Raw genomic sequence first — 11,555 nt, 5'->3', positions numbered from 1 at the left:
ATTATCTTGCTTGTTGAAGTGTTGGAAGTCTTTCTTCAAATAATTGTTTTGGGAAAGTAAAATATTTATGTTACTCTGTCTTGGTGAACTTGCATCCTTATAATCTTGTTTATTGATCCCAAGTCCTTCATATCAAATTCCCTAGCCAATTGTGCATTCAATTCTTGTACCTGATCTTTGTTGGGACTTGCTACCAATATGTCGTCCACATACAATAGCAAAATGATATGATCATCATCAGGCCTCTTGAAATATGTACAAGGATTTGTATTCAGTTTGTTATATCCAAGGCACATGATATAAGAATCAAATCTCTTGTACCTACACTTCGACGCTTGTTTGAGATCGTACATAGATTTTTTAAATCTACAAACCAAGTTCTCTTTTCTTTTTCCTCAAAACCTTTTGGCTCGAGCATAAAGATTTCTTCTTCAAGATTTCCATGAAGAAATGTCGTTTTCACATTTACTGTTTTAGATGTAGGTCAAACATCGGACACAATTTCAACACTACTCTGGCTATTGTAAAGCGAACCACATGAGAAAATATCTCACTAAAATCAATGTATTGTTTATGAGCATACCCTTTTAGTACTAATCTAGCACGATACTGCTCCACTTGGTTATTGTCATCATGCTTGGTCTTATAAACACATTTGTTACCAATGAATTTCCTTCTTCGTGGTAGTGTAACAAGATCTCATGTTTTATTCATGTCAATGCATAAAATTATTCTTGCATTGCTGTCGTCCACAAGGATTCATCCAAGTTTTAAGTAGCCTCATGGAAACTCAATGACATGGCTCACCATCCTCTGATAATAGACAATATGCAATATTGATTTCAGTAACATAATCTGAAAGGCAATCTAGTGATTTCGTCTCTCGAGTTGACTGCCTCACTTTTGAAACTTCAAATTCAACATGTTTTTGTTTCTCGTGCTCCGGTACTACTTCACGAGAAGTTTGATCTTCGTATGTCTTATTTTCCACTTGAATTATAGTATTTTCTGAATTCATTGTGCTTTTGTCTCCATTTATTTTATATTCCTCAAAGATAATATCCCTACTGATGATCCCACAAGAAAAACACCTTTACTCTATAACCATAACCTAAGAATACATTTTTCTGGATTTTGAATCTAACTTCGATCTTTCTTGATCATTGTACAAAAGGTACATGTGACTTCCAAATGTATGCAAATGAGAATAATGAACCAGCTTCCAGTCCACATCTCCATCGGAGTCTTCAAATCAATTACCTAAAAGGAGAACAATTGATGATATAACCAGCAGTCTTGACTGCTTCTGTCCAAAATGACTTGGTTAGACCCGTAGTTCTCAACATGGCTCTTTTTATATCCAACAAAGTCATGTTCATCCGCTCCGCCACTCCATTCTATTGAGGTGTAAGCCACCGTGAAGTGTATTTTGATGCCCTCATGACGAAAAGATGCATCAAATTCGTCACTGGTATATTCTCCTCCATTGTCATTTATCAAACACTTGATTTTCTTTTCAGAATCAAGTTCAACCCGCACTTTGAAATCTTTGAAAATCTGGAAAACATATGATTTTTTATTGATTGGGTACACCAAACATCTCCTAGAAAAATCATCAATGAACGAGACAAAGTATCTCACTCCTTCTAAGGATACAACCGGTGTTTGACAAACATCCGAATGAATCAGCTACAATATGCTTTTTCTTTTGGTAGTAGAAGTGACAAACTTTAATCTGTATTGTTTACTGGTAACACAATACTCATAAAAGGATAGTGACACTTTTGTAAGTTCCGGCAGCAGCTTCCATTCTGAGAGAATTTTCAACCCTTGTTCTAACATATGTCAGGGCTTTTTACGTCATAACACTGTTAATTCTTCTTCAGAACCAATTCATGCAATCGTTAGTTCCGTCTCTTTGTGTATTTATCCCAAAAGTACATATATATTTGTAATTACTTTTTCCGCTTTCGTAACTACATGCATGCCCTTCACAATTTTCATGCTCTTGTTCTCAATACAGGTTTTGCACCGGATATCATCCAATTGCCTCAAGGATAAAAGATCCTTAGTCAGACCATTCACAAGTCGTACATAGTGTATTGTGTGAATGGTGCCATCAAAAATTTTTATTTTGATAGTATCGAACCCAGCGATTTTCAAGACATGATCATTTCTCATGAATACAGATCCTCCTGAGACTGATTCATACTGATCGAACCATTCTCTCCGAGACGTCATGTGTCAGGTCGCTCTTGAATCCATAATTCATGTATCACAAAATTTTTTCGGCCTTTTGCAACTGTTGTTGCTTCGCTTAATAATATTTCACAACTGCCTGAAGTGCTGACCACATTTCCTTGATAACCCTTTCGGCACTCGTACACTCTTTCTTGAAGTTTCATTTACCGCCACATATTTTCTTCTTATTTCTTTATGTTGGAATATTTCATGTTTGCAATCTTGATTTTGATGTTAACAAAACTTGTTATTTTGTTTCTAATTAATTTACCCAAGTGCGCAGAAAGCTGAAACTGATCAGGCTTCGAACTTATCAGTTATCGAATCAATACCGAAGCTATAAAGATGCAAACTGAAAGTACCAACTGATTGCTCAAACTGAACAAGTCCAACTGAAATATCAAAGACCAGTTCAGTTGATAGGTGGTTCAGCGAACCCATTCAGAAGCCCGACACCAGCTGATAAAGAGTTCAACTGATGAAGATCTCCACAGACCAGTTCAACTGAATCAGTAAAATCAGCTCAGCTGACGAGCCAACTGAAGTTCAAGACCAGTTCAGAGCATCAGTTAGGAGTCGACCAGTTTGCAGAACAAGACAAGCTTACTAAGTGGAATCCAGCTCTGCGCATTAATGAAAGCAATTGTCCAATCAAAGAACAATAATGAATGTTGCAGCAGAGCTTAAAGTCAAGACGTTCCAGAATGGCTGTCAGAAAATACAAGACACAAATTTCGAGAAACAGATTCAAACCGCAACGAACACATTTGATGAGTCTTGATGTACGGTCACATTGCCTCTATAAATACAAGATCAAGACCATCAACAAGAAGGTATGTGAAGAAAGGGTGTGGAAAAAAAGTGTGCATATCAGCTTACAAGAAGCAACCAGCTCAGATTTGAGGGAACACTTCATCGTGTTATCAACTTAGATTAGAAGCACAATTCCCTCAGTGTGTGAGAACACTTTCTTGTTGTATTCATAGATTAGTTCTCACACACACACACACACACCATCAAGCACATATACATAGAGAATAGAGCGTATTGAAAAGCTGAGTGAGTCTTGCACAAAGACATTAAACTTGTGTATGTATTCTTTGCATATGAGACATTAAACAATATACTAATTGTGAGGTTCTGCCTGCAATCTTGAGTGCTAGGAGTTCAGTTAGGCAGTAGCGTAAGTCCTAAGTTGAGTGGGTTTGTACAAGGTGTTGTATAAATTAAAATCTTCTAGTGGATCCTACCTAAGGTAGTAGAAGGGGTGATGTAAGAGCAGTTGAAGTCTCCGAATATCCATAAACATATCTTGTGTGTTTAACTGTTTAACTGATGTTTTCAACTGATTCGATCAGTTCAAGCTGATATCAATCCAGTTCTCACCATAACTGAACTGTATAAGCAAGAACGGATCCCCCTTATTTCAGTTAATCAGTTGACACAAGATAAAAGCTTTAAACCGATCAACTTTTTAACGAATGATTACTTCGAGTATTTTAGCTTTGGTTTAAAACCAAACTCGATTTAATTCATCGGTGTTTACATTCTTAGAACACGAGCTATTGCAGCTCATTGAGAATATTGTGTTTGAAACACCCTCTAGGTGCCTAGAACCGTTCCCATCACTTTACTTTAATCTACCTCGCATTTGGCTCCCACTAGATTCACGTCCATAAATCTTTCTTTTAATATCGGTAAAGCCTCTGCTTGCTTCGAAGTTACCAATCTATCTTTCTTATTCTTGCATCAACTTTTTTGTGAGAACGACAATTAAGACATTGTCAAAGTTTAAAAAGTCTGCGACGATACTGTTAGGTTAAATTGTTGATAAGTTGATCATATGAATCTGATAGACTTTGAAGTAGAAGCTTTGCACGTCCTTTTCCTTTATTTTATGCCACATATAGGTGAGTTGGGGAAATAGAATAATTACAATGTTGATATGATCAGTCATTGATGAGGATTCCGACATCCGAAGAGTATAAAGCCTTCTTTTTTAAAAAAAATATCCCAGATAATTTTTGTCGTCTTTGCTCCAATATACTTGACAATACTTCATCAGCTATAGCTAAGTGTAAATTAACAACAACATTATCATTCATATCATTCCACTTTCCATCATCTGTCATTTTCCTCAGTCTATCTTCAATAATCGTCAAGCAATTCTCATTTTTTTTAATATTACTTGTATCTTTATTTTCCACAGTATAAAATTGATTTCATTGAACTTTGTTATTTTGTGCCTTCCTGCCATTATGCGAACACCAATTTAATATATTGGACAAAATAATCTAGCCTTAATAAAAAAATCTCAAAAAAATATTTTCTGGTGTGGAAGATCAGTATAGGCTGCAATCACATTGCATACTCAGAATTTTAATAAATTTTAAACCAATGTTATGATACCACTTGTTGGTCCCAGGTGCGACATCTTGAAATATAAATATGAAAATAAAGAATAAAATTGGATATCAAGATTTACGTGAAAAACTCCTAAAAATTATTAAGGTAAAAACCACATGAGAGATAAAAAAAATTTCACTATAATATTTAATGATGTACAACCATTTAATATATTTCCAAAACGAATATACACTCTCTTAATACAAGAAAACAAAGATTTCACAAATAGTATAAAACTAAGCATTCAAATGATATGAGATGGAGCGAAAAGAACTGAGAATAAGATGAATGAAATGATCGAATTGTGCCTCTATTTATAATCGAACTTCGAGGTGTGAACATTGAATTGCATTTGAAATTTCTGCAATTTTTTTCATGTTCACACCATCAACTATATTAAATGATGTATACGAAATGCATTTAATGATTTTATTATTTTCTCATTTTGATAGTATTTCTATCATATTTCTTTTGGTGGATTATATTTCCCATCTCTTCGCCCATATAACACACACAGACTTGAGTTTGGATCGACTCCTTGCACATTCTTGGATTATAGTGACAGACATAAAAGCTATAAATGTCTTAAAGTTCTTACGGCCATTTATGTATTTCCAGGAGTGTAAAGTTCCTATTCAACATAAAGAATCAATTAAATCTTCTTCTAATGAATCCTCCTCCACTTCATATCTTCCTTTATCACCTCCTATTGTTTTTCATCCTATTACTTCTTTTCCATTCTACCTCAACACTTCCCTCTCCTTTCCTTAATCGTCCTTGTTCTCCTTCTCTGGTTTCTGATTTCTCCTCTCTCACCATCTCGTCATCTCATAATGCTTCTCACATCAACACTAATTCCTCTCCTTCATTGTCTGATATTTCAAATTGTCCTACTTCTCTCATGCCTTCAGTTACTGCTCCTCTGCCTTAAGAGAACACCAACCAAATGATTACTCGTTCGTTCCAAGGTTGGTATATTAAGCCATAGACCTGTCTTATTGATTGTTCATTTCAGGAGCCTCTGACCTTTCAAGAGGTGGTTGTTCGTTCCCAATGGTGCAAAGCTATGGATTCTGAATATCAAGCCTTATTGGTTGATCATACCTGTTCTTTAGTTGAAGCTCCAGCTGATGAACCCATCATTGGCTGTCATTGGGTTTTTAAACTTAAAACCCACTTGACGGCTTGGTTGCTCGGTATAAGGCACATCTTGTAGCCACAGGATACTCTCAAACACGGGGTCTTGACTATCATTTTTTTAAAAAAAGAAACTTTAATGTAGTGGTTAAGCCCACAATCATGCGAATTGTTCTTAGCATTGCAGTGGCTAAAGGGTGGAAAATTCAGCAGGTTGATGTCAATAATGCCTCTTTGAACGCCTCCAATGTACTTTGCAATCCTTGGGCTTCACAACGTCAAAAGATGATGCCTCCTAGTGAAATTTGGAAATTTATAAGCATTTTGCAATCACTTACTTTAGTATAGTCATCTCAAGTCTCAACCTTCTTAATATAACATGAAATTAGTGCACGACACACACGTTGTGTGCTTGTACATTCTTGTAAAACGCAACATTTGAAAGCTTCAGAGAGCTCAAATACCGCACATAAAACATTTTCCATGACTTTTCATGATACATTCAAGATGATAGTTGAGTGAGGTAGAGAATATAAAGTAGATCGATTGAAGTTGAATCATTTCCCTTCCGTAAAAATTCACCCTGTGAACACATAATTTCAGGCTTTCAGAATTCAACTCTTTAATCAAAGTTTACTAGTTTTAACATCAAACATTCATGAGGATGTAATTACAAAGCAAACGCAAGAGAGGAAGCCAATGCACCAAATGAACCTTTACTAAGCAATATTCAAAGGAAATTATCCAAACTGATAAAATCTGATGGAAAATGCATTCATGTATATATAGATATCTTGAATCGACTTCAAACACATTTGCATCAATAGCAACAGTACAGATTACAAGAACAGGTCATTCTTTTAAAAAGAATGCATGCTTGATGAAATCAAAAGTTTATAACAATGTTGCAACATATCATCATGTACAAAGACAGTCAACAGAAGGGATTTTGTATTTGTTCACTCATGGATCAGCTTTTCCAGCTACTTCCTCATCGCTGGATGCATATTCATCTTCACTCAGCTCCTCATCGCTAGATTTTCCTTCTTGCAAGGCTCCAGCTCCTTCAGCCTTCGCATATTTCTCACAGTACTCTAAAACAACAATATATGTAAGAACTTGTAGTCGTAGGATGTGACATATCGTAGGTTGAACAGAAACTAAAGCGTGTTATTGAAGAATACTAAAGTTTAAGCTCAATCAGCACGAACTACAGAAACACAAGGGAACACAACATGGCTCCAGAATCGTATGACATTAATTCATCGGAAAAGGGCAATTCACATCAAGATGGCAGTGTCAAGTGCGCGGGACACGGATGGGGTTATGGGACTATTGACACATAAATTGCGATGAAGAGACTTTTTATTTTTGTTTTTAGGAGTTTTTCGCCCGTTTCTACCTATTTTGAATGCTATAACGTAGAGGCTCGTTAGAGAGAACTCTTGATGTCACAATTTGTTTGTAGAAAGAATTCAAGCTTTTTTGTTCATTTACCATGGATGCCAATAAATATAACCAGTTCACAAACTCCTAAAAACTCAAAACTCTGGAAGAGATGAAAGATCCTATCTGCTAAGTTATCTCCCAATGAAATAACCCGACTTATTCAAAAAATAACAAACTGATAAAGAAAGAAACCAAAAATCCAAGCAGCTACTTTGATGCAGATTTAAATTTGCCATGAGTCCCCCTCCAGTAGAAGATATCCGCTCGAGTTGCTGGGCGGCCTGGGCTCGTACTCGGGCTGCGATATATCATGACAGGTAGCGAGACAAGGGGGAGTTGACAAGATATCAAGAAATTACATTAGAAACTTCAGCCATTTGGTTGGACTCTGGAGTTCAGCTCCAGAGCTCAGCCACTATTTGGATTAAATCAAATTGTTACTCTTAAAAAACACAGAAACTTTAACCATACACACCGTTAGTTCATTGTAAAAAGGGCACATTAACATTAAGATGGCAGTAAGACAAGGAGATGATGACCAGATATCAAGAAATTGCATCAAAAACTTCAGCCTGTTTGGTTGGACTCTGGAGTTCAACTCAAAAGCTCAGCCATGATTTGGATAAAAATCACCTATTCAAAACATATTCTTACACATAAGTAGAAATAATTTAAGGAATAATGGACAATTTGCAGCAAGCCTTAACACCTTCAGCAGAACAAATTAAACCGACAATGGCATAAACATATGTGTAGAAATAATTTATTCCTGAATCTTGGACAAGATTAATCTCTAGCGCCATGATTTTTCCTCACATATTAATTCTAAACCGGGCATGCCAACAAAAAACATCACCCTGTTCCCAATATTTTCAAACTGAATCACCTAAAATATAGATCTCAACCCGCACATGGACGTGTATCACTGATCTTTGAGTTAATTAAAAGGTTCACAGGATGAGACCAAATCTGATTGATCCCTTCATTCATTTGAAGCTTTTTCCTAAGAGGAATCACAATACCTGCATTACTTTTTCAGATAATACTCACATGAAAACTAGCTAAAAATGATGAAAGCCAAATCAATGAGTTCATGGCAGATTCATTTATCGGACCAAGGCTAAACAAGACAATAACAATAGCACTCCCAATGTCACCACTCGACAGAGTTCTTAACTAATGAAATATCACAATAGCATAATCTAAATTTGTGATGGATTGGAATCATTAAATAAACTATAAAATAGTAACTCTAGAACAATGTGTTCAATTATTCAATATAAAAGCATGCTGTCTTGAAGCATAATGTGATAGAAGCTTGGACTCAAAATTTTATGAGGAACTAATATTTGGTGAAACCTGACAAATGACAATATTCGATCACAACAACCTTAATTTTCATAGATAAAATGCAATCTTAATACAAGTAAGAATAAATGTCTAAAACTAATCCTTCAAATAAAGTAGCAGCGTTAATAAATTTTCAGCATTTGTTTACTAAATATTAACAAGTTCTGTGTGGCACGAGAAATTTTGACATCAGGGCCAAGGACCAACAACCATCAGCCATCTAACTCCAACACATTCCAACAAGATGAAGCTACTTAACAGAAAACATGTGATGTTGCTTAGAATTTGGCAAAATTTTCATTCAACTGCAAGTACAACATACACATTCACTAAGACCTTGAACTCCACTGTGGCTTCTATCATCTTCAAGAGTAGCTTTATGAGCTTCTGTAGCTCATCTTTATACAAAACAACATTCATAGATTGAACTGACTTAAAATGCTTAAGCAAACCAAGTATAATGTAAATCATGAGGGATTCCCATTCAAGAGGAACACTGAACCTCGCCAGAACATTCAAATGACATCAGTCAAGCAGAATCAATCATTCGAAAAACAAAGTGCAATCTGCCCCAATTGTATTTATAGTAGAGATAGACATATTTCTGTGAGGACTCTCATTAGGAAGACATCTATCTTGCTCAATATCAATTAATATGTTCTAAAGAAATTTCCACCTTTGACTCTTTGTTCATATGCATTGCGGTCACGCATCATCAGAGCTGCTGCCTCTCCATTCAGAGGATCTGATGGATTTGGATACAAAAGAAGTTGTGGAAGAAACACTTCAAACACGTTCACTAGGTCTGAAAAGAAGAAAGTGAAACCATCATCACCACTCATTTTGGGAAAAACCCGAAGTAAAGCATTCATCTTGTCCACCAAAAAGGAAAAACTATCTATTTACCAAACATGGGACTCCATGTCTGATTGATAACATCTAAACACACAGACCCTGACCTGGAAAACAAAGAACATAAAACTTCAGAACACTTTAAGTAATTAGTAGAATATTTCTAACAAGTTGTAAGATAATTCATGAGTAACCAGCATTAGTATAGAAAGTTAACTATTATACAACCGTTGAACTCACATTTCATCAACATTTGGATGGTAAATCTTGTTCACAAAACCAATGGAAGGAGATTTATACGGATAAGCATCTGGAAGCTCCACTCTTATCCTCCAAACACCTCCTTGATAAGGACCTGTCATACAAAAACTTCCATTTAGATGAAACTGCACAGGCAAACAAGTTCTCAAACAGATTGATTAGTAGAACTATACAGCATATTAATAAAAAACCAATAGACTCAAATAACCCAGCTACAAATGTCTGCCATCTGATTAGTTAAAGTTCACAGGATAAATTAGCACAATAAGAATACTTAAAATCTTGTAAATTCAGCAAATAGCTCAAACCAACTCATCCTGATTCCAAGGAAACCAAGCCCTTCAATTCGGCGTTCAAAAGAAAATGATACAACCCAGTCCACGCTCCAAAATATCAGGAAGTTATTAAGAAATACAACCCCAATCCAATCTTCATTTTGTATAAACTGCTTTCCTATCAATTATTTCAGCTGAATCATAGTCAAACACAGCAGAAAAACTAATTTAGATAAAAAAAAAAAAATCATTACTCGCAAATAACAAACCACAGAAAAAATTTAAACCAGACCCAGCTCAAACATAAACTAATCGAACATAAAACGAGGTCAAACACAGAAAGAAAGACTGGATTTTTCTTGAAATTTTTACAGTCTTTGGGTCCATGGAATTCGACATTGAACTCCTGCATGCCATCATTGATCATCTCCACCTTATAATCAGTCATCATCCTAGCCAAAGACACACACACACAGTCACCAAAAGAAATCAGATACTTTTCCAAAAAATAAAATATAATGAGAAGTCCCAAAAATATTAATTACAGTTTCATCAAATCCATTTCCCTGCGTTTGCTGGGGGAAGACATGACTCTGATTTTCTCCCTTACTATTTTCGATTTTTTCCTTGGATTTCAGACTGATAAACATGAATTGATATATATTCTGGTTCGCTGTATCTACACGCTGGTGCGCGTGTGATAAATAAGCGAAAAAGAGAAGAGTGGGCTAAAGGCGGTTCACTGGTTCGGACATCAATATGTCCTTGGATTTCAGACTGATAAACATGAATTGATATATATTCTGGTTCGCTGTATCTACACGCTGGTGCGCGTGTGATAAATAAGCGAAAAAGAGAAGAGTGGGCTAAAGGCGGTTCACTGGTTCGAATCATTTCTTAAAACATATAACCTAAAAACATACGACTACACAATATTTTCAGCTTATATACTTTGATTTGCATTTCACCGAAAGAACGCGATATGATATGAAAAAGGTAAATTGGGAAGAGTGGGCTAAAGGCGGTTCTCTAGTTCGGACATCAATCAGAAAATGGTAATACAAGGTAATGATTTCGGGCTGCATTTCTCCAACGAATGCGATAGGATACGAAAAAAGTAAATTGTAAATAAATATCTAAATCTCAGTTTTATTTAGATTTTACTCTCGTATTTTATAAAAATTAGTTTAAATTTTCTACTTAACTTAAAATGTTGATCTTTTTAATTTTAATGTGTGATATTGTTATACTATCGAATCATTTCTTAAAACATATAACCTAAAGACATATGACTACACAAGATTTTCAGCTTATATACTTTGATTTGCATTTCACCGAAAGGAACGCGATGTGATATGGAAAAAGTTAATTGTAAATAAATATCTAAATCTCAGTTTTATTTAGATTTTACTCTAGTATTCTATAAAAATTAGTTTAAATTATTTACTTTACTTAAAATGTTGAGATTTTTAATTTTAATGTGTGATATTGTTATACCTGTCGAATCATTTTTAAAAACATATAATCTAAAGACATACGACTACACAAGATTATCAGCTTATATAATTTGATTTGTATTTCACC

General features: G+C 35.2%; 1 protein-coding gene across 1 annotated transcript; it reads right to left on the bottom strand.

The window, feature by feature from the left end:
* Nucleotides 1–6,544: 6,544 nt before the first annotated feature.
* Nucleotides 6,545–10,730, bottom strand: LOC140813697 (ubiquitin-conjugating enzyme E2 5-like). The gene is made up of 6 exons (XM_073172340.1): nt 10,517–10,730; nt 10,344–10,423; nt 9,676–9,790; nt 9,490–9,542; nt 9,260–9,388; nt 6,545–6,878 (listed from the first exon to the last, which is right to left on the bottom strand). Exons 1-6 carry the CDS (start codon nt 10,558–10,560, stop codon nt 6,748–6,750), a joined length of 552 nt encoding a protein of 183 aa, XP_073028441.1. The 5' UTR covers nt 10,561–10,730; the 3' UTR covers nt 6,545–6,747.
* Nucleotides 10,731–11,555: the final 825 nt, after the last annotated feature.

Source organism: Primulina eburnea, chromosome 15 (assembly GCF_022965805.1).
Source record: "Primulina eburnea isolate SZY01 chromosome 15, ASM2296580v1, whole genome shotgun sequence".
Taxonomy (NCBI): domain Eukaryota; kingdom Viridiplantae; phylum Streptophyta; class Magnoliopsida; order Lamiales; family Gesneriaceae; genus Primulina; species Primulina eburnea.
The sequence above is the reverse complement of the archived record's forward strand: the minus strand, read 5'-3'. Positions and strand labels throughout refer to the sequence as shown.

Bases quoted from the DNA above. Each gene is read 5' to 3' on its own strand.
- LOC140813697 (XM_073172340.1), bottom strand. From the start codon at position 10,560: ATGTCTTCCCCCAGCAAACGCAGGGAAATGGATTTGATGAAACT. The intron at 9,389-9,489 runs GTAAATAGATAG...TCTTCTTTTCAG, and splicing joins GACATGGAGTCCCATGTTTG to ACCTAGTGAACGTGTTTGAA. The intron at 6,879-9,259 runs GTGGAAATTTCT...TTGTTGTTTTAG, and splicing joins ATATGAACAAAGAGTCAAAG to AGTACTGTGAGAAATATGCG.